Source organism: Garra rufa, chromosome 23, assembly GCF_049309525.1.
Source record: "Garra rufa chromosome 23, GarRuf1.0, whole genome shotgun sequence".
NCBI classification, from domain to species: Eukaryota; Metazoa; Chordata; class Actinopteri; order Cypriniformes; family Cyprinidae; genus Garra; species Garra rufa.
The window spans coordinates 21,381,900-21,406,127 of NC_133383.1; the positions used below are offsets into that span (position 1 = coordinate 21,381,900).

The 24,228-nt window shown below is 37.4% G+C and overlaps 1 protein-coding gene across 1 annotated transcript in view; it reads right to left on the bottom strand.

Annotated features, from left to right (window-relative positions):
• Positions 1 to 6,952: 6,952 nt before the first annotated feature.
• The window catches only part of gbe1a (glucan (1,4-alpha-), branching enzyme 1a), a 208,918-nt gene continuing 191,642 nt past the window's right edge, over positions 6,953 to 24,228 (bottom strand). Inside the window, exon 16 of the mRNA XM_073829881.1 lies at positions 6,953 to 8,563. Within this exon, the coding sequence (XP_073685982.1) occupies positions 8,501 to 8,563 (63 nt within the window). The 3' untranslated portion in view covers positions 6,953 to 8,500. The remainder of the gene's footprint in view (positions 8,564 to 24,228) is intronic.

Sequence of the window (24,228 nt, forward strand, 5' to 3'; positions counted from 1 at the left end):
CCCTTTCCAGTGAATGGCTCTTTGAGACCCTGGCTCTTTTCCTTCTGAAGCATCAGTGAGCGTTTGAACCTTCTGTAATTGTTGCATATGAGTCCTTCAGCTGTCTTTAGTGTGAAAAAGTACATCTTAAAAATCATACAGTAATTGTTGGAAAAACCAAAGAATTTGTGGGACCTGAAGGATTTCTCTGAAGAACAGCGGGCAGTTTAAAACAAAAAACAAAACAAGCTGTGGATCATTCAGATAACACCACAGTATTAAAATTCAAGTGTGTGTAAACCATTTTTATAAATTATAAAACTACAATTTTTTATTGACTATATGTAAACATATTTCATGTGAAATATCTTATTCAGGGCATTACTAAATAAAAAATACCATGCAGTATTGCATTACTTTTAAGAGTAACTTTCCCCAACACTGCTTATTAGTGCTAAATGTGTCTTCCATATGAATTAGAGGCAGTCTAACTTCTTATTGTCTGATATCTTTTTCATTTAATATAATTTATCCTCTCTTTATTAATAACTGTATTCTTGGAAGTGGCACAAGTTGATTTGACCATGATTTGTCAAATGTCATAAAATGTCTCTGCAATCAAGCAGCTAAACACAGCTGTGTTATTGGAATTGTAAGCAATGCCATTAAAATATCTGCAAACATCTGTTTGCGTCGTGGACTAACTTTGTACTCTGTAAATGTATACTTTTGAATATAACTGTGAGATGAACTGAAATAATTTGAGGTGAGGTAATTAAACTGAAATATTCCTTTAAGGTCTACCACACACATTTGAAGGTTAATTACATAGCTGACATTAATTAGTGTGACATGAAGCGTGATTTTTCATCCAACAAAATCCAATCTCTCGAGTGACAATCAAACAAACGTCCTCCTCAATCTATCTCACCACCAGAATTATTTCCCTTTTACAAGTCTTTTGTATCTCACTCCAGGGGGCGCTGTTTGCTTGCTTATTGTCTTGTTCATAACGCACTGCATTTGTGAAATTCACGCAAGCACACAGTATATGCAAACTCACTCACTCACAGAATATTACAGCATCACTCAGTTAGGCACAGTACTCAGCAATTGGAGATATTGTGTGGTTTTACCTCCAGGAGCATTTTCATGGATAATTACAGCTATAAATCTGTTTGAGGCGGCACCTGCAGAGCTCTTCGAGGAGGAGGTCGTAACACGTCAGAGGGAGAACAAAGAACTCGCTAAAAAACACACTGTGAGTCAGCCAGTGATCATGAGCTATGAGACAGTAGGGATGGGCGATACCACTTATTTTGTTTTCGATACGATACCGATATTTTTAAGGCCAGTATCATCGATATCGATACCGATACGATACTTCTAAACTTAATTTTTAAATTATTACATTTATTAAATTAATAAGAGTAAAATATGTAATTATGCCCTTTTTTTAATAACCTTTTACACTTTATATTTGAAATGCATTTTAACATTTAATATGCAACTAATTAAATTTTATTTTCTACACGTGGTTAAAATATGTTTACTTTAGTGGTAACTACAAAACCTACAGTTGAAAATACTTGGTTTCATAAGGGGCTGCCAGTGACAGGCTGTTGCACACATAAAATACAACATTTTTATTCTGCCAGTGTATAATTTATATTAACATTACTACAAAACATGATCAATGAACTTTAAGTGTTAATTTAAAGAAATGTAATTGCACTTGTGAAATGCAAATTATGTAAGCTTCAGTTTCAGTTTGTTTATTGAGAAATAGCTCAAACTTTTTTTTATTTTCTGTCCTCTGATAAGTATTGTACAGGGCTGTTGTTCCCAAAAGCATCAATGATTTCTTATGATACTTTTAGGAAACACAGCCCTGTTTGAATGCACTGTCTAAAGGGAGTGAATGCTCTCTGTGATTGATTGGTTCTGTCTTGCATCATTTGCGTGCGTTCAGATGAGTAGGAAAAGTGTTCTATCGTGAACAGTTATTCTCTAACATAGGTTATGCATCCAATTCAATGCACATTGTACTCCTGGCTTTTTGTTAAATAAACAAAATCACTGGTAAATAAAACACACCTTAGTATCGATATTTTCAATTTGAGTATCGATACTTTCGATACTCGCATCAGTATCGATATATCGATACTTTAGGATCGATATGCACATCCCTATGAGACAGTGCCACTGGAACAATTCTTTCTCAGGAAGACAGTAAATCTATATTTGGGATGGCAAACCCAAAACATCTATAGGGGCTTTTTTTTTAAGGCACACAACTCTCTGAGACTAACAGAGGTATAACAGGCCTGTCTGAACACCGAACATAACTGACCGAGAGAGTTGGCTAGATATCAACTTTAAGATTTAAAATACCGTCAAGTATTTGCGAGTGTGCTGTTTTTATAACAGTTAAGTAAAAATGAAGCTTTGCCACTTAACATTTTAAACAGCATATCCACCTTATTCTTTCCGCTAAGAGAGACCATTTGTAAATTTCATTCCACTCTCATCCGCGTCCAGCTGTACGAAAGTACGTTGTTTTGGTGCTTGATATTGCAAATTGGTGTGCCTTACCATATTATTTTAAAGTAGTATCTTAATTAGGAACACTCTTGTAGTGCAAACAGTTTTACCATTTGCTGCACTTTGCTATTTTCCTCGTTATATACCTACGGCGGCTAATAAACCGGAAGTCTCACAAAACGAAGAGAAGGCACGCTTTAAAAATGCGTACCTATTAACAAGATCCTTAAAGTAGTAGTCCACTTTCAGAACAACAATTTACAGATAATTTACTCACCCCCTTGTCATCCAAGATATGTCTTTTTTTATTCAGTCGTCAAGAAATTATGTTTTTTGAGATAAACATTTCTGGAAATTTCTCCATATAATGGACTTAAATGGTGCCCCGATTTTTGAATCTTCAAAATGCCATTTAAATGCAGTTTAAATCAGGGCTGCCAATTTTTGACTTCAGCTTGGAGTGAGAATTCCCACAGCCGTCCCTGTAGGGGGGTCCGGGGGCATGCTCCCCCGTAAGAAAATTTTGTACATTTTACAGTTAAATTCATCTATCTGGTGCACTTTGAGAGTTCACAATTAAGAGCGCCAATACAGTTTCAGTGTGCAAACTAAACAAAGAAAAAAGCTGGTCAATTGACTTGATCTTGAGGTTTAAAGGGGACTCAATCCTCTTTTTAGTGTGATATGGTGTCTCAGTCTAAATTACTCTCACACTGGTATATTTAGAAACCAAACAATTTAGAATTAAAAAAGAATTAGAAAGAACAACAACAATAATAATTTTATATTAACAACAGTAATATTGAAAACAATTCTGTAAAGTAAATAAAAACAAGTATTTCACCGATATGTTATTTTACCTTTTTCTACAGTTTTCTACATTTTTTGGTGATTTGAGAAAATTTACCAGCCATAAAACTGGCCATGAAACTGTTTTTGCAGAGGCTGCTACTACTAAACATTTTTAATAATAATAAAAAAAAATAATAATAATACATTGAAAATTAGAACTAAACTGCATTTTAATCTTGATACAAGCAAAGATGCTACACACATTCGCATGAGCAGTCTGTGATACTGTTTTTATCATAAAATGATGTAAAGTAACTGTTGCAGTGCTGCAAAACTGTTAACTTTTTACCACAACAAGAAAAGCAATTTACAATGAAAGAATTGCAAGATTTAGTCATTATACTTATATATATATATTTATTTATTTATTTATTTATTTTTATTTATTTTTTTGACACAAAATTCAAATATTTTGCTGTTGATATATTAGTCTGCTGTTGTGAGAAATTAAATTTTTCTCATTTTCGAAAAAGAATCCTTCATTCATGAGATTTATTACTCTCAAAACTTTTGAAATTTCTGAACGGATGATAATTAGCCTTGGAGTGCGCAATAGCCCTTCCTTGATAATCACTAAAACGTGTCGCTTCAGTTAATCGCAATTTTCGCAAAAGTCCTTTTATTATCAATGAACCGCTTATTTACAGTGAGAGGACTGGCAAGTGCAATCTGGCGTTTAGAGGTGAGTGAATTCAGAACGCAATGGCCAATCACAGGCGTTCTAGATCAACATATATGTCTGTGATTGGCTACATTGCTCAGCGCTACAAAAACACGTTGTCTTTTGGCGATTTCCAGAGCACAAACACAAATACGCACTGGAGCTTTTGCCAAATCTGTTTAGCCAATATCTTATTAATCCAGTTTTAACTGAGGGTGCTTTTGACAGCGTGAGAAAATGGATGTGTGGCGTGAGAGCGTGTGAAAAGTGTCAATTGCGTGAGTCTCACGCTGAATGCGTGAGAGTTGGCAGCCCTGTTTAAATGCAGCTTTAAATGGCTGTAAACAATCCCAGCCGACGAAGAAGGGTCTTGTCTACCGAAACGTTTGGTCATTTTCTTAGAAAAATATATTTTTACACACCTTTTAAGCACTGAAACTCGTCCTGCACTAGGGCTTGTAGTGCGCGTTCCCGACTTTACGTACTGCGTCCACCGTGCTCTGCAACGCAGCGAATGCTTGAAGCAGTCCCATCACCTGACTCGCCGATTGTTTGTAACAGTGGAACAGATGTGGTCCAGTCGTGACAGCACTGAGATTCCTGCTCCGCTGGAAATGGCTGGCATTTTCCACACTTGCACCACCATCTCGTCTCGTTTGAACGCGGTCTGCCCGAGGCTTGTGTCGCCGCCGCGGCTGTCGCAGTTCTCTCTCTCTGACAGAGTTCATCGTCTGTGTATTCCGGCTCAAAAAGGTAGGAAACGGTGAAATACTCCATCTCATGTGCTCCTCCAGCTTCAAAGTTGTCCGACATTGTTGTACTTTATGTTTTACCTTGTTGCTAAAGAGTATTTGATTGCGTTGCACTTCTCTCTTCTCACGTTCGCTTTGTAAACACTGGGTCTGTAGTTTCGCATACGTCACGCGTGACCTTTCGACGTGAGTACGTAAAGTCGGGAACGCGCACTACAAGCCCTAGTGCTGGACGAGTTTCAGTGCTTAAAAGGTATATAAAAATATATTTTTCTAAGAAAATGACCGAACGTTCTTCGTCGGCTGGGATCGTTTACAGCCATTTGAAGCTGCATTTAAACTGCATTTAAAACGGCATTTTGAAGATTCAAAAATCGGGGCACCATTTAAATCCATTATATGGAGAAATTTCCAGAAATGTTTATCTCAAAAAACATAATTTCTTGACGACTGAAGAAAAAAAGACATAAACATCTTGGATGACAAGGGGGTGAGTAAATTATCTGTAAATTGTTGTTCTGAAAGTGAACTACTCCTTTAAGTGTTCAGTGCTCCCTATGCTTTTTGCATAGCATATTTGTTCAAGTTCACTTAACAAAAAGCGTTCATTCAGAACACAGGCTGATGAGTTTGAGGGATGATGATGACATAGTAAATAAGCACAACACAAATTACCATACATACAGTTGAGGTCAAAAGTGTACACACGCCTTACAGAATCTGCAAAATGTTAATTATTTGACCAAAATAAGAGGGATTACACGAAATGCATGTTATTTTTAATTTATACTGACCAGAATAAGATATTTCACGCAAAAGATGTTTACATGTAGTCCAAAGAAGAAAATAATAGTTGAATTTATGAAAATTACCAGTTCAAAAGTTTACATACACTTGATTCTTAATACTGTGTTCTTAGCTAAGTGATCCGCAGCTGTTTTTTTGTTTGTTTTGTATTGTTTTTTATTTATTTTTTTGTTATTGTATTGTTTAACTGCCTGCTGTTCTTCGGAAAAATCTTTCAGGTCCCACAAATTCTTTGTTTTTTCAGCATTTTTGTGTGTTTGAACACTTTCCAACAATGACTGTATGACTTTGAGATCCATCTTTTCACACTGAGGACAACTGAGGGACTCATATGCAACTATTACAGAAGGTTCAAACACTCACTGATGCTCCAGAAGGTAAAACGATGCATTAAGAGCCAGGAGTATAAACTTTTGAACAGAAAGAAGATGCGTACATTTTGATGATACATTTTTAAATGTTGTATTTTTTTCATTTAGTACTGCCCTTCAGAAGCTACAGAAGCTACAAGTTTCCCAGAAGACAAAATAAGTTACATTTACCCTTCAAATTCAAAACGTTTCTACCCATACAACTCCCTTAGTTGTCCTCAGTGTGAAAAGATGCATCTCAAAATCATGCAGTCATTGTTGGAAAGGGTTCAAATACACAAAAAAATGCTGAAAAACCAAAGAATTTGTGGACCTAAAGAATATTTCTGAAGAACAGTGGGCAGTTTAACTGTTCTGGACAAACAAAGCACTCGTGAACAATTATCACTACAAAAAAAATAAATAAAATAAAACGGCTGTGGATCACAGTAATGAAGTGTATGTAAACTTTGGAACAGGGTAATTTTTATAAATATTATTTTCTCGTGTGGACTATATGTAAACATCTATTATGTGAAATATCTTATTCAGGTCAGTACTAAATTAAAAAATAACATGCATTTTGTATGATCCCCCATACTTTGGTAAACTAATAAACATTTTGCAGATTCTGCAAGGTGTACAGTATATAAACTTTTGACCTCAACTGTACATCTAGGTCTAATTGAACGCAGTAAAAATGCTAGAGCCTCACCGTTTTTTAAACATCATTATTTTACTTCAACGTCTACTGCTATGTCCAGAATAAATGAGTTTTTTCAAACAAATCCCTTCAGGAAATTATTTAAATGACTCATTTATAAAGGCAGTCGATTGTGTCCTTTCACACATTGTTTTGGTAATTTATTTTTGACGTGACATAGAAAGATGGCTTTTATTAAACACGTTCAATCAAATTTTAAATGGATAGTTTACCGAAAAAATGAAAATTCAGTCATTTATTACTCACCCTCACGGCGTTCCAAACTCATAAGTCCTTCGTTCATCTTTGCAAAACAAAGTATTTTTGATGAAACCAGAGAGTTTTTGGACCCTGCAGAGACAACAAAGCATCTACCACGTTCAAGGCCAGGAAAAGTAGTAAAGACATTGTTAAAATAGTCCATGTGACATCAGTGGTTTAACAGGAATGTTATGAAGCTACGAGTATACTTTTTGTGTGCAAAGAAAACAAAAATAACGACTTAATTCAATAATCTATTCTCTTCCATGCAAGTTTTCGCCACTTGTTTAGGAGTGTCCCATGATGCATGCAAAAGTCTTACAGGTTTTGAACGACAAGAGGGTAATTAATGACAGAATTTTCATTTTTGAGTGAATTATTTCTTTACTCAAACTTTGCTTAATTTTTGAAGGAAAAACTGGACAAACATAACAGAAAATTAATTACAGCATACAAAATGAGTGCACACACACACACACACACACACACACACACACACACACACACACACACACACACACACACACACACACACACACACACACACACACACACACACACACACACACACAAAATTGTTTTTTCCCCCCTCATGTTTATTTGACCACCTTGGCTACTGGTTGTGGTAGCAATAAACTCCACTATAAGGACATGAATGTCTTCAATATTGATATACCGTCTTATTAGTGTTTAAAATCTTGGGCTGAGAGCTCTGGCAAAATTAAAGTGCTGTGATAGATTAAACCGAAGCAATTTAATTAAATGCATTAAGGGAAAAAAGTGTTAATTAGAGTAATTAGGTGAGATTTTTGTCTTCTGTTGTGTCAGAACAGCTGCTGAGACCTCACACCCAAGGGAATGGTTACAAGGGGAATTATTCTTCTTCCCTGGAGAGGACACTAGATTCTCTGCAAGTCCCAGGAGATTCATATTCCCTAACACATCCGACTGGCCCATGAAGTCACCCAGTGCTGTAAAACTTTTTAATGGCCCACTAAATCAGAATCATGGATTGGAGGCATTTAAGGCTAAGTGAAGAAAGGATAAGGTTACGGGGTGAAAGAGAGAAAGCAGGATGAATAGAAACACAGAGAGAGAGAGAGAGAGCGAAATGACCTTGCTGATGTCATAACGCAAGCAATATCCAATCGGAATGCATCTAGAATGAATGTTAACAACAGCATATTAAAAGCTCTTTGTGCTTTTGTAATGCATTGACCACTAAAATTACAATAACCTTCGCTTTGCACAAAATTATCATTTCCCCCTCTTATCTAACAAATTATTTTTTTAAATTATGAAAAGAGCCTTTTTCATTTACTGGCCCTTGACATCATTCTAAACCTGTATGACTTATTCTGGAGAACATTTAGCAGAATGTCAACAAAATGACAAGTAAAAGCCAACTTTCATTATATGGAGAAGAGCAGCTTGGACGTTCTGTTAGATAACTACTTTCGTGGCGCACAATCTCTGAATATGGGACAACATTATAGGGAAATAAGCAAGTGAACATAAGCAGATGCACAGTAGGGTTGCACAGAATTCTGGGATATGATGCAAGAATCAGCTCCATTCATCCGCACAGTCCTCAATGTCTGAAATCAATGTCCTCATTTGCCAGGATCAGAGCGGTTCTGCAAGGAATGTAGATCTAGAGAGAAAAAGAGAAGTCTTCATTCACGCTCATTCATATTTATATAAAGAAACATCTTTAAAAAATATATACAGTTGAGTTCAAAAGTTTGCACCCCCTTTTCAGAATCTGCAAAATGTTAATTATTTTACCAAAATAAGAGGGATCATGAAACATGCATGTTATTGTCTATTTAGTACTGACCTGAATAAGACATTTCACATAAAATACGTTTACATATAGTCAACAAGAGAAAATAGTAGTTGAATTTAGAAAAGTAACCCTGTTAAAAAGTTTCACGCTGAAGACGACTGAGGGACTTTTTGAATTTGAAACATGTATCTGTAGCCTTTGAAAGGCAGTACTAAATGATAAAAATATGATATTTAGGCAAAATAAGAAAAATGTACACATCTCCATTCTGTTCAAAAGTTTTCACCCCCGGCTCTTAATGCATATTTTTTTCCTTCTGGAGCATAAGTGAGCGTTTGAACCTTCTGTAATAGATTCCCTCAGTTGTCCTCAGTGTGAAAAGATGAATCTCAAAATCATAGTCATTGTTGAAAAGGGTTCAAATACACAAAAATGCTGGAAAACCATCTATCAGCACAATGGATTCCTTTTAATGTGGTTGACTGATCATGTGATGCTTTTTTTGTGTCTTGTTTTGGTTTATTTAGTGCTGATTGACTGATGAGATCATCCAAGAAGTAACAAATGGGGTACAATGCGGTACAAATGAGGTTTTCAGATTTGAGGTTTCTAGGTAAGTCCAAGAATAAACTAAACCATGTCTTACAATGTTGGAGATAGTGGCTGCTCTGATAAACCTGCCATATAAACAATTCACTTGGCTATTATACCGGCCAAGCTCAAAAAAGGCAAAACAATATTTCTCTCGGGAGAAAATCTTGAAAGCAAGTTATTGCGCCATTAAAATGAGCTCTAATCTGCTGAGTGAAAACAATTCTTTATGTAACCTGGGAGCACCTCGCAATACAGTTTTTATTAGTGAAATCACTGTTCTTTGACCTCACTTCACGCAGCAGGACATGAGAGTACAGGTCTGGGATCAGTCCAGCGGGACCTGAGAAGTGATTGGGTCCGGGCATCTACGTACCGACAAGAAAGACTTGTTTCTCTCAGAGGAAAAAAAGGAAATCAGAGACTATATCTAGCAAAAGTTCTCATGAATAAAACATTATGTGTAGAGAGAGGAAACAGTCATTCTTGTAGGTCAGGTTGTGGTTGATTTCCACAGGGAGCAGACGTGTGCTTTATTAACTGGGCCTGCACTCACCTGCTGGAACTGGACCTGAGCACCCAGCGTGAGTGCCAAGAAGATACTGCCACGATTACAAATAGAAAATCACTGTTTTAACACTATGTTCCTATTGAAGCTTTTGGAAATGAGACGTCAGAGTCTGTGTGTGTGTGTGTGGCCAAGTCTGGATGGAGATTTACTTTAAATTTCACCAAGCTGATTACTCACTAAAAACTCCAAAAGATCATGTTTTAATGCCATTTTAAGTTTTTGACGTAACAAAGTGGTTATATCTAAGTGTGTGAGTTGTTTACTTACGCCATTATATTGAGCATTCAGACTGATTCTCGAACACGGAATGTGAACAAACACAAGAGGCGGGATTTTTCGCATGAACCAATCACAGCTGAACATAACCAGTCATATCCAATCATAATCTCACATAATTTTCCCTCATTCGTTTTTTTAAATTACCCCCCACCAAACCCACCGCATGCTTTAGGGGGTCTGTTAAAACTCAATGGGCTCAGGGGAGGTGTTAGAGACGCAGACTCCCGCTGTAACTTTACCTGATGGTGTCGCTGTTGGATAATGTTTCTTTAAAAAAAAAACAAGTGATTTATATGTTTTTAAATGTTGCTTTTTATAATATTAGCATCGTTTATTTTGAGTAGGCACTGCCTCCCTTGCTTCCTCTGTGGAAACGTCCCTGGAAACCCTTGCTTTAGAACAGCTTTCTTTAAAATCGATAACTAACATTTCTACATTATCCGTAATTGCACTCATTCAAATAGTTAATGTCATGAAAAATTAAGAAAATCCTTTAAGTTCTTCCATGAACCCCTGCAGCACCATTATGGAGCCCCAGGGGTTGAAAGCCCTGGATCTGTATTATAAGCCTGCTGAAATGGATTATATTAAGAGGCATCTAGAATCATGCCTCTCTCTCTCTTCTGAGATTTACATCAGATTTCATTATGAAACAGACACAGCAGTAACTATTGATTCATGAGTCACTGAAGTTAATCTCAGAGCACAGGCCTGTACATGCGCAGTCCTGCACCTGAGCACTAGATGTCACTCCTGCAGTTTGGAAATAAGAAACGGGAATCTCTAAGGAACGGAGGCGGTAGGCAGCTTGAGCTGTTTTTCTGGTAAACACCATACTCTTATACTGAGTTTTGACTAGAGTGTGCTTCATAATCTTTTTACAAATAGGTACTTGCTTCAAAGTTTGTTTTGGGTGTTTGCTAAAGCCAATTTACATGATGCTGTTTAAAATTTAACTAAAAACCATTCAAACACTCTCTAATGTAAGATGTAAGATGATCTGACTAAGGAAGTCCCACTCTATGTGATTGTGAGACGGAGAATGAGTAAAAAAAGAAGCTAATATTCCTTTGTTTACCCTCAGACCTAATGTTAGCAGAACGCCTACATCATCTATACAGACGCTACTGATTTACCTCAGGAGAAGCACTGAACTGAAACCCACTGTTTAGAAAGCTTGAGATATTAGAAAAAGAGATAAAATCTCACTTTCTGGCCAGAGTCACGGACAGACAGACCTTTGAACGAATGTTTTTGTCAGAGCTCCTTCTGAGTTACACAGACGTTAATATCTTGCTCAATTAAAATGCCTGCTGCGATTAGCCGGATCTCTTAAAAGGCACTTTGAGCCAAAACGGTATTAACAGGCTCATTGATTCCTGGCATAACCATCTTTCAGTCGGCTCATCAGCACCGGTAATCACGCAACTCAGGCCATTACAAACTACATGGCTGCCAGTGACCCCTGACCAGCTGGATAATCCATCACTGACATTTAAAACAAAACGCTATCTTCAGGTACAGCGGCCCTGGAGGAAGCAGGGCAGGAAAGGGGACCTCATGCGACTGGCCAGGCTCCAGAAACATGAAGATGAAAAGAAGATCACTGTTCATTTGTCATTAAAAGTCTTTAAAAGTTCACCCAAAAATTTTAATTCTGTCATTATTATTCACCCCATGTTGGTCCAAGCTCATATGACTTACTTTCTTCTGTGGAAAACTAAGGGAAATTTTAAAGTGCCTCTATTAATGCCATTTTTAAGGTTCCTAATATAGAGTGTCAAATGCCCCATACTGGCGATACTCGGATGTAAACAACAGCATAGATTGCATGGTTAATGTACTACTGAATATGCTGTTCTGCTAATTTATGCTGTCTAAACCACAGAAAAAACGTGTGGAAGCTGCTAAATCATATAGAGAAGGACTTAGTAAGCAGGAAAGGGCACAATATTTTGATGAACTAAAGTTAATAGGTGGTGAAGATACATACGAGCAGTATAAATTAAGAAATTTGTCTAATATTTCACCTACCTGACCAGAAGTGATAAGAACAAACACAAATGTTGTCAAGATTCTTGCCCTGAAAATCCTGGTTCAGCTTGGCCAACCAAGCAGCAATAGTAAGTAAAATATGTGAGTTTTGTTTAGTTCAGTGGCATTGTTTATGTTCAGTGCTGCCAATATGGCCGATTGATGATGCGTCATAAAGAACACTTGTTTTGGGAGTCTCCTACAATAGGTTTACATAGATGCAAGGTCAAAAAATGTTTTCGATTTCTCAAAATATGCATTTAACATCACCTCATTTTTCAGAAGTTCTCGTGATTAGTTTGAAGTTGGGTGAAGTTGTTCGCGGCTGGCCAACGTCGAACATACAGTGCCCTCCGCTAATATTGGCACCCTTAGTAAATATGAGCAAAGGTAACTGTGAAAATAAATCTGGATTCACAAAATTGTAACCTTTCATTGAAGTAAAACGATGGAAAATGGGGGGGAATCTCATTATGAAATAAATGTTTTTCTCTAGTTCACGTTGGCCACAGTTATTGGCACCCCTAAAAATTTGTCTAAGTAAAATATCACTAAAGTATATTCCCATTAATATTACAATTTTTTTTTAGCACACCAGGGTGGCTAGGAGTATAAAATTGTCCAGTCATGACTTTCTGTTCCACAGGATTATAAATATGAAGAACACAAAAGCCAAATTCCCTTAATCATCTATCACAAGAAGTAAAACCAAAGAATGTAGTTCTGATGTGCAGAACAAGTTTGTTGAGCTTCACAAAATAGAAAGCGGCTGTAAGAAAAGAGCGAAAGCATTGAAAATCCCCATTCCCACCATCAGGGCAATAATTAAGAAGATCCAATCAACTAAAAATGTTACAAATCTGCCTAGAAGAGGACGTGTGTCTATATCATCAATATAGAGAAGAGCACAATAAATAGAGCACAATAAAGAGAAGAGTTTGAGTGGCCAAAGACTCTTCAAGGATCACAGTTGGAGAATTGCAGAGTCTTGGGGTCAGAAAGCCTAAAATAAAATGATCAAACAGCCCCTACATCACCACATGTTGTTCCAGAGGGTTTCAAGAAAAAATCCTCCTGTCTCACCCAAAAACAAACTCCAGCATATTCACTTGTCAGACATGATTGGAACTTCAAACAGGACTGGCTTCTATGGTCAGATGAAACTAAAAATGAGCCTTTTGGCAGATAACCCTCCAGATGGTTTTAGTGCAGACAGGGATAAAAAAGTACCCCATGTCCACAGTTAAAAATACTGCTGGGTCTTTAATGTTGTGGACCTATTTTTCTGCCGGAGGTCCTGTACATCTTGTTTAGATACATGGCTTCATGGATTCTATCAAATACCAGCAGATAAAAAATCAAAACCTGACTGCCTCTGTTAGAAATCTTATAATGGTCCATGGTTGCATCTTCCAGCAGGACGATGATCCAAAACAAATTAAAATCAACACAAAAAAATGTGTCACTGAGCACAGAAAGAAGCTTCTACCATGGCCGTCCCAGTTCCCTGACCTGAACCCTGTCTAGAAACTGAAGAGAAGAAGCCCCAACACCAAACTGGGAAGAGAGAGATTCTGGAGAATCTAGAGAGATTCTGTATGAAGGAATGGCCTCTGATCTCTTGTCAGGTGCTCTCCAAACTCATTAGACATTGTTGGAGAAAACCCAGAACTGTTATCTTGGGAAAAGGATGTTGCAATAATTGGGTGCCAATAAAAGTGGCCAACGTGAACTAGAGAAAAACATTTATTTCATAATGAGATTTCACCCCTAGGTTCTATTGTTTTACTTCAATGACAGGTTTGTGAATTTTTTGAATGAAAGATCAAAAGGATAAATTATGCAGATTTATTTTCACATCCACTTTTGCTCATATTTACCAAGGGTGCCAATATTATATGTTTCCCTGTGAAGTGTAGCCGTCATGGAAGTGGGATTTGAATTACTTACGACTCGTTTAGGTTTGCGTTTACACTAGTGTGTTTTCGTTTTAAAATGCATAACTTTTGCTATGGTTACGCCTGTCATTTACACTACTCCAACGTTTTTGACCGTCGAAAACAGAGAATTTTGAAAACACTGCAACCTTGTTTTGGTTTTAAAACTCAGGGGTTGTGTTTCAGTGTAAACGGACCAAAACTGAGGCTTTTGCAAATGATGGCGTGGCTGCCCACATTTGCTCTGCATATCCTTGATGACTGTGTAAACAATAACATCATGCTCGTTGTAAGAAAGGTCATGTAACATGCGTTTTCGGTTGTGTAGTGTGGACGAAGATCGTTTATGAAACGCAGTGAAAACACCAGTGTAGATGAGGATTGTTTTCATTCTAAAATGCGTTTTAAGACAAAAATGCACTAGTGTAAACAGGGCCTTAGGCTGTACAGAGTTGATTCTTTATTTTGGGAGACAATACCTTTATCATAAATTTATTGTGCACTTTCGGCTTCACAACTTTGCAGATCGTTTACATTCACATACAGCTACATTACAAACTGGATGAAAGGCAATGTAGGAAATGGCATAATAGGGGCATTTTAAAGAATTGTTTTACTACAAAAAGCACACAAACACACCCTAGAAGAATCTTTGAGTGAAGAAAAGGTCAAAATTTAAATTTAAGTTAAATTTGACATCCAGCCTAGATTTCCCTGAGCGTTCATAAGAAATGTGCTGTAGCTATATCTGAACCAGTTGTTTTGAGTCAGGTATGTGAAGTTGTACTTCTGAGTCTTTTAAATTGAAAAATCTTTTAAATAAATCAACCAATATTGGTCATAAAGCTCGTGTGAAAGATGTGTTCACAAATCAGACCGATTTGATTCTCATTATTAGAACTACGTTTATGATGCTTTTGCATCCTACTTCAAAATGAATTCAACAGAGACCAACACAGTCGTCAGAATTTGTCTGTTAGTTTTGTAGAAGTCAGTCAGTCGTGGTTTTGGAAAGACATGAGGTTGAGTAAATGATGACAGACTTCTCATTTGATGTTCATTGCGGATAATCCCTTTTAAAGCCCCTTTTTATTTTCCTTTCGTCTCCCAAAGTAATATTAACTTTGGAAAGAAAAGATTAATTCCCTGCTTATTTGAACTTGTGTACGAAGGCAGGAATTCTGCTTTATTTCATGGTTAAACTGATAAATAATTACCTCGTTTTCAAATTGAATAATGTTTTTTTACTCGCTTCCTACATCTAAAGCATTTTTTAAAAGTAGATCAATGTATGTTTTATTCAGATCTTAGTTTGCGCCTGAGGCTAGAATGCAAAGTGAGTCAACGTTAACATCGGAAATGTAAAGGCGGTGATGTGATTCATTAAAGGCTGCTGAATCAGGCCTCATGCTAATACAAGAAGACAGAGCAGAAACATGATGAGGTCGAGCTCATCTCAGTCTCCAGCTCCAGATTGTCTGCTCTGCATCTGCACACACAGGTGATGGAACTCCTTTAGGAAATCACAGCTGCAATGATTTAATCCTCAGTCTGGAAGCTGGTTAATGGGTAAATTTGATTAGCGATCCAACAATTAACTTGTTTATTAGTGAGGTGGATTTATCCCCTGTAATATAATGTGTGAGACATTAAAAAGTGTCTTGACGGCTTCCTTAAAGGGATAGTTCATGCAAAAAATCTAAATTCTGTCATTAATTAATCACCCTCATGTTGTTTCAAACCCGTAAGAGCTTCGCTCATCTTCAGAGCACAAATTAAGTTATTTTTGATGAAATCCGAGAGCTTTCTGACCCTTTAAGACCAATTAGTCAACCAGTCATTCAGGCAACTCACCTACTAGTCAATTTCGGGCAATCCTGAAGCGATTACTTAGCCTCAATGCTAGCATGCCTAAATATAAGAACTAAAACACTTCTTAAAAACCACAGACTCAAAGTCATTAGTTTAAATTAACATGAGGTTGGTTGATAAAACAGTGATGTCTTTCAAGATGAATGATCTAACTAAAGTCTTTCAAGATGAATGATCAAGATCTCACTTGCTAAGCTAGTTTAACAGCCTGCTGAGGAAAAAACAGCACACCAGCAACCAAAACACAATGTGCTGCTGACTAGCTAAGCTAATCTTTCTAGCAGGGATAAAAGAGCGCTACTGAGAGCGACCACCTCAGTGAGCGCGAGACTGTGCAGATGTAGCAGCAGGAGCTTCGGGCTCAGTGGGGACAGGATGAACTCCGCGACACTTGCTGCAAGTGCCCCAGCTGGTTTATCGTGTCACACGCACCGTCTCGACTTCACACAAATTAGTGCTCTGCACTAGTTCGAGCTTAATGGGAATTGCATGTAAACCTGTGAGCTGTGGTGCTTTAATGTTTCTTGTAGATCCGTGCTTAAAAGATAATTTTCTCACATTTTGCTATTTACGTCTACATCTGATTTGAATCATTTTAGCTTATTTTTTAAATGTCTTAGCAGTGTGTGGATACATCCACCCTGCAATGATAAAAATCCATTCACTCCATTTTTTTTAATCCCCGAAAAACCTAAACAGCCTCAATTATCAAGCCGTTTTGATTTTCTGACTTGACTTGACTTGACTTGACGACTGCTGATGGACTGTCCCGTATTAGCATATTTCCGCCCTCAGCTATTTTCTCCAACAAGCAATGCAGGTGTTCTGTATTTGGATGTAAAAGTGAACATAAGTCTTCCTTTTCTCCCGACATCAGAGCCATTGAGGACGCAGTGTATTAGTTTTGTTTTTGATGGTGATGCGCCACCAAATACGCAAAAAACAGAAGGGAGGGGTGGGGTGAGACATGCACTGAAATGGACCGCTGTGAACAGAGCTGTTTTTGACAAGGTAAAAATGGTGTTGTTTTACACAACCACTGAGGAATTTTAACCAAAGTATGTTTCAGACATTTTATTCCAACTTGTTGAAAATGGGCATCCAATGTCCTTTTTAACTTGTCCTGTACTGTTTGTGCTGTTGCCATGATCGAGGTGTACAAGGACATTTCAAACTGTTTGGATATTCAAAACAACAGTGGTGTAGCTTGATGATGCTGTGAAGGAGCATTGAATGATGGGAGTTGTCGTCTTCAGTCTTCACCTCCACTTGACCTGTGCATTTACGTTTACATTTCGGTATTTGTCCACGAGACTGTGTTTCTATGGCAGTAAAAATGAAAACCAAGGAGAATGCGGATATGAAGACATTGACAGTCAACACAAAGACTTGGACTGTGTCCTTGGTTAAAAAGGCAAATTCCTCTGGATTTACAAATAGTTGGAAACATTTGGGATATTTAAGTTCACAACTTAACAAAATGTGTCCGTTTTGAGATTTTTGAATAAATAAGCTTTCCATTGATATATGGTTTGTTAGGATAGGACAATATTTGGCCGAGATTCAACTATATAAAAACAAATCTGAAAACTAAATATTGATAAAATCACCTTTAAAGTTTTCCAAATTAAGTTCTCAGCAATGCATATTACTAATAAAAAATTACGTTTTGATATATTTACGCTAGGAAACACAATCTTTACTTGATATCCTAATGATTTTTGGCATAAAAGAAAAAATTGATAATTTTGACCCATACAATGTATTTTTGGCTATTGTTACAAATATATCTGTGCTAATTAATGTTTTTGTGATCCAAGGTCACATTTAACACTGTCTTAGTGGTTTTGGGATATTTTAACGCAAAAATCGTACATACCTGCCTTTAGTTGCAAAGACCTTGGCAACCACTCGCAACAAACTGACACATATAAAGCAGGTTTTGAGGCATCAGTTATTGTATGCTAAAGATTCTGGCAACACTCTATAAAACATCTAGAATACTAGATGGCGCTACAAATTATTAAGAGCACCTTGGCAACAGCATAGCAAAGATCTGGCAACCATTTTAACCAACCTAGCACTGAAGCAGCAGGTTTTGAAACATATTTTTTGAAGGTTTTGAAGGTATACTAAGGGTTCTAGCAACACCCTAGAAACCATAGCATCTACACAGCATGTTTTGCACAGCCACCCCCAAAAACACAAATTTGTTTTTAAGATGCCCTGAGCTTGAGCGTGGGTGGTTTGTATCCCAGGTAAGACTCCAAAAGATGTGGACACAATGCTGGAGGGCTGCAGGTTCAAAGGTCCCTAGATTTCTTTTGATTATGGCAGCGCCTTACCCCAAAATGCTCCAGGGTGTGCCTGCGTGCAAATATCAACTTGCTATTAATGCAAAACCAGAACTTCAGAAGCTCTTGTGAGAAAACTTTTTCAATTCGTGCTTTTGCAACCTAGAGGAACAAAGCTGTCAAATGACTGCAAACCATCAGACATTCGCTTCACATTCGACGCTCGTATCACCCACAGTGAAGGTTTGTGGCTTGCAGAGCCTCTCTTTCAAAAGGTGAGCGAAGCCTTTGGGTAGATAATATATTTAAACACTCTGATCAAGATTTTATAAGCATATAAAGCAGACAGAATAGGAAGGTTTGTCTCTCCCCTTGAGTGTCCCAGTCTGTCCTCCAAGGATCCTTTTTCTCTTTCTCTTCACCTCGTTCTGCTTACCGCTCAATATATCTTACCCTAGAGTTGCTCTTCCTGCTAATGAAGGCCATTTCCTCATGCGGAATGAGAGGTTACTAAGTCACCGGACCCATAAAACTGTGATGACCTGTGGAGTGTCCTAGCAAGGTGTCCTTTCAAGAGCTGTCACTCACTCAACCTGGTCATTGGGACCCAATGAATGTGGGTCAGAGGGAAGGTTATAAATTAGTATGAGAGCTCCCACAGTTCTTCCCGCCCTCCATCCCAGTCTGCTTCCTTATTATCCGTACAGTGTGGCTGAATGTAGAGGATTCATATTGCTTTAGACAGAGAGTGAAATGAAAGGGAGCTTTTTCGTTCCTTTGATCACAGAGCTTCACACTTCTGTATCTTTTCCTCTGTTCTTTTCTTCAGGAATCGTCAGAAGAGCTGCGTGGCCCATCATGAGCTGCAAGGATCTCATCAAGAAAACATCTAAGGGCTGTAATTATTCAATCCTGCTGCTCATTAAGAAACCTTCTATTGCCCATTCTTCAGAGACAAAGACGGAAAGAGAGTGAAGGAAAGAACAACTGTTTAGTGAGGCTTGTGCTCTTGTGAACTCCAACAAAGTGATGAAAAGTTCGTACATGAACTGTTAACCCACTATTTTCTACACTTTGTAAACACACAATGCACAAAAGATGGAATTAAATAGGTAATAATGAAGGGATGGTTTTTAATCGGTAACAATTGAAACAATATACAGTTAAAGTCAAAAGTTTACATACACCTTGCAGAATCTGCAAAATTTCACATAAAATGTTTACATATAGTGCACAAGAGAAAATAATAGTTTATAGAACATTTTGCCTGAATGATCCACAGCTTTTTTTTTGTTGTTGTTGTTGTTGTTGTTGTTTACTGATAGTTGTTCATGAGTTCCTTGTTTATCCTGAACAGTTAAACTTCCCGCTGTTATTTAGAAAAGTCTTTAAGGCCCTACAAATTATTTGGTTTTTCAGCATTTTTGTGTATTTGAACCATGTCCAACAATGACTGTGTGATTTTGAGATCCATCTTTTCACACTGAGGACAACTGAGGGACTCATATGCAATTATTACAGAAGGTTCAAACGCTCACTGATGCTTCAGATGGAAAAAATATGCATTAAGAGCCAGGGGTGTAAACTTTTGACTGGTATGAAGATGTGTATATTTTTCTTATTTGGCCTAAATATTGTATGTTTCATGTATTACAGCCTTTCAGAAGCTACAGAAGATGTTTCCCACAAGACAAAATAAGTTACATTTACCCTGATCTTCAAATTCATAAAGTTCACCCCCGGCTTTTAATGCATTATTTTTCCTTCTGAAACATCAGTGAGTGTTTGGAGTCCCTCAGTTGTCCTCAGTGTGAAAAGATGGAATTTTAAAATGATACAGTCATTTTTTTAGAAAGGGTTCAAATACTCAAAAAGAATTTGTGGGACCTGAAGGATTTTTCGGAAGAACAGCGGGAAGTTTAACTGTACAGGAGAAACAAGACTCATGAACAACTATCACTAGAATAAAAAACAAAAAACACAGCTGTGGATCATTCAGGTAAAACACAGTATTCAGAATCAAGTGTATGTAAACTTTTGAACGGGGTCATTTTTTATAAATTCAACTATTGTTTTCTCTTGTGGACTATATGTAAACATCTTTTATGTAAAATATCTTATTCAGTTCAGTGCTAAATAAAAAAATCCCTCTTATTTTAAAATAATTAACATTTTCCAAATTCTGCAAGATGCATGAAAACTTTTGACTTCAACTGTATTTGATTTGTGAACTTATGTTCAGCTATTCGTTTGATTCTTTTGATATGATTCGCGAATGCAGAACGTGCAACAATACAAGAGGCAGGATTTATCGCATGAACCAATCACATATTATATTGGCAATGTTTTATTTTTGTACTATGATTTTTTTTTCATCCAATATTTTGATATAAATGCATCAAACTTTAACAGTGCTTTCCTAACAACTACAATACAGGGTATAATCCCAAAACAAAGGAGACTCACATTGTGAGTGGAAGGTTAACAAACTGCACTGATTGTGTCCTAAAATTGTGAGAAACTACTTTGAAATGAAACAAGCTCACCTGCTATCGAGCCCAAATTGGAGGGAAGCAAAAACCTCTTTCCTGATCCGACAAATTGGAGCTTTTTGGAGCGAGCGCTGCTGTGTATAAAGTACTTTTTCTTGTCCCAAAATGAAAACGATGAGGGATAAAGTGAGTAATTCATGCAGAACGCCAGTGAAAAGGGCTGTTCAGGGTAACGGGTGATGCTTCCTCCTACAAGCAGGCCTGATCGAAACCAGCGTGATGTTTATTTATGTCCAAGTGCCGTGGGTACCATGTGAAACCTGCAATATTGAACAAACACCCTAGCCATCCAGCATGGGTCATCCTTTTAAACTGCAATAGCTGTGAGCAAAGAAGTGCAAATTCAGGGTGCAAATGCTGCCTTGTTTCTGAAAAAGAGAATAGAATGAGCGAGATAAGGCAGAGAAAAAGAGAGATGGGTGATTGAGATGATGGGTCCCATTAAAGAGAAATGGCGAGAAAAGACAAACTTTAAACTGACTTTGAAGCAACAGTCCTTTAAATAAATCATGTTGCGAGTCTCCCAAAATGGAGGCTGCATCCGGCACCTGCGTCTCGTTTTAATAATTCATTTCCTGTCACAATCAGACATTCCTCTAAAGCGCGTGTGTGTGGTGTGCAAACTTGTTTGTGTGTGAGAGAGCAGGAAGGTGTTTATCTTTTTTATCAGGTCTTTAAAATGTAAACATTAGATGACTGAGAGAAAAACACTACGGCTAGCCGGATTTTTACTGACAATGAACTGAAAAGGAAACCATGAGTTTGTAATTTAAAGTAATAAAACAGGAATTAAAAACATTTAATTAAGAACATTTAATTTCATTGGTTTAAAAATGTCATGGTTTCGTAGCAACAGAAATTTTTCCCAAGTATAAAGGTCAGTCTCTGGGGGAGACAGGGGCAATTGTAACACTCAAACTATTTGAAAAGCTACCAAATAAGATAGACATTTATTGATGACATTTATTCTGTTTTTTTTTCTGTCTGCCTGAGAAAAATATATTGTGAAGGTAGATTTGTAGCATTTTGAGAATTATGAAGGATTTTTTGCATTGGATGAACCATGTATCATCCATTCATCCATCTATACAAGCTTTCAATATCTAATATGTGACCCTGGACCACAAAACCAGTCTTAAGTCGCTGGGGTATATTTGTAGCAATAGCCAAAAATACATAGTATGGGTCAAAATTATTGATTTTTCTTTTATGCCAAAAATCATTAGGAAATTAAGTAAAGATCATGTTCCATGAGGATTTTTTGTAAAATTCCTACTATAAATATATCAAAATGTAATTTTTGATTGGTAATATGCATTGTTAAGAACTTAATTTGAAGAACTTTAAAGGTGATTTTCTCAGCATTTTGATTTTTTTGCACCTTCAGATTCCAGATTTTCAAATAGATATATCAATAGAACCATATATCAATAGAAAGCTTATTTATTGGGCTTTCATGTGATGTATACATCTCAGTTTTGTAAAATTTAACCTTATGACTGGTTTTGTAGTCCAGGGTCACATATGGCTAAGAATGTGCGATTACATTGAAAATGTTTGTTTTCGCTTTCCACCTATTCATCCATCTTTTTTATTCATCTGTATACCCTTAATAAGCTGCCTAGCCAGCTGACCATGAAAAGGAAGGCGAAGCAGACCATAAAGGATAAATATGAGGAAGACGTTGAGAAACTAATAGGCTGAGTTTCCTTTCTATAGCTGAGAAAACAAATGATACATTTATCAGTCTATAAATAAGGGGCAGCCAAAGATCAATAGCAATATGAAACCAAGGGGGTGCGTTTATGGACCTTCCCTGAGAGAGACTGAAAGTGAGAGGGAGAGCTAAATAGAAAGCTTATATTATGAACAGAAAGTTACCAAGGCTTTCACAGGCTAACTGATTGGAGACGGCTCTTTCAACTGTTCGTTACAGGCCTACCTTATTCCCTGGCCCCAGCGCTCCATCAGAAAACAGCCTGGGGAAATGACTGAATGGGCAGTTACTAGCAGTAGAGAAAAGGGAGTGAAAAAGGAAAAGATAGAGACAGATTGAGAACTCTGAAAATAAATCAGGTATGGGGGGAACAGTTTGAAGTTCGGCCTAAAACCTCCCCAAGGGTTCATTTCCATCTACAGAGTTGTGCTTGGAGTCTCCTGCTGTATCCAGGCCACACTCCTTTGAGTGACAAACACATACTTTAAGATGGAGTAGCTAGCGGGTGAAATAGGCACTGCAGTCCAAATTCAAAATATTGGAGAAGGTTGTTTTACGTGGGTTGCCAGATTAAGAACACACAACAGGAACAAGCTCAATTAACCCTTCGCAGGGAGTTTGATTGACAGGCGATCTGACCAATCACGTGCCACTTGAACTGAAGTGCTAAAGCGATCTCTCACAACACATGAAAGAGCCACAAAATGGTATTCAGTGTTTGAATTTCCTTAAAGGAACACTCCACTTTTGTTGGAAATAGGCTCATTCTCCAACTCCCCCCTGAGTTAATAAGTTGAGTTTTACCGTTTTGAAATCCATTCAGCCGTTCTCCTGTTCTGGCGATATTTTGATGTGCCTGCTTCGGCCATGTTACGGCAGCAAACTTCCTTGACTATTACGCCGGAATGAAAATATAGTTCCTAATCTTATCGGCCTAGAAAATCACAGTTTTACATTTTCCACCGGTCTTAATAATACATGATGTAACTACTGAAGAGTCAAGTTTTAAATAGGACAAATATCAAAACCCGTTGGTCATTTTTGAACGCGATGCAGCTGGCACAAAACTGGACTTAGGATGCAGAATCCTTGGGTACAAATCCCAAGAAAAACATGACTCACGGTGAAAGACCTGAGAGAGATGAAAGATCGAAAGAGAAGCTACGACGGCATGCTTGCGATTGCGTTTTTACATCACATTCGGTTTTGTTCATACTATTGGGTAGGGTTAGGTGTAGTACAGATGCTACGTTATTTTGAAACATCATGGAGCATTAGAGTTATAGCGCTACTCAATGGACATTTCAAGTCAGAACTGTGGTGACACGTACAAAACCAATGTCACATAAAAAGTACCATATGTACATTTACCTGTTCCGGAAAAAAGACACCCTTTTAGTGCCACTCAGTGGACATTTCACATCGAATGTGTCACAAAACGTACATGGAGCTACGTATTTTGCATGTTGTGGAAAAGTTCCCTCAGGTACGTTTTTGTCATGAGATCAGGTTGAAAAAATACATTGGGGATCAAAAAGGAAACTGACAACACGCCAACAGAGTAGACAGAGCAGGTTACTTTTGGTACAAAATTAGCTTTGAAATCAGCTTTGAAATTTTGCAATTTTTGTAAGGAATTCAAACAATAAATACCATTGTGTGGCTCTTTAATGTGTTGTAACA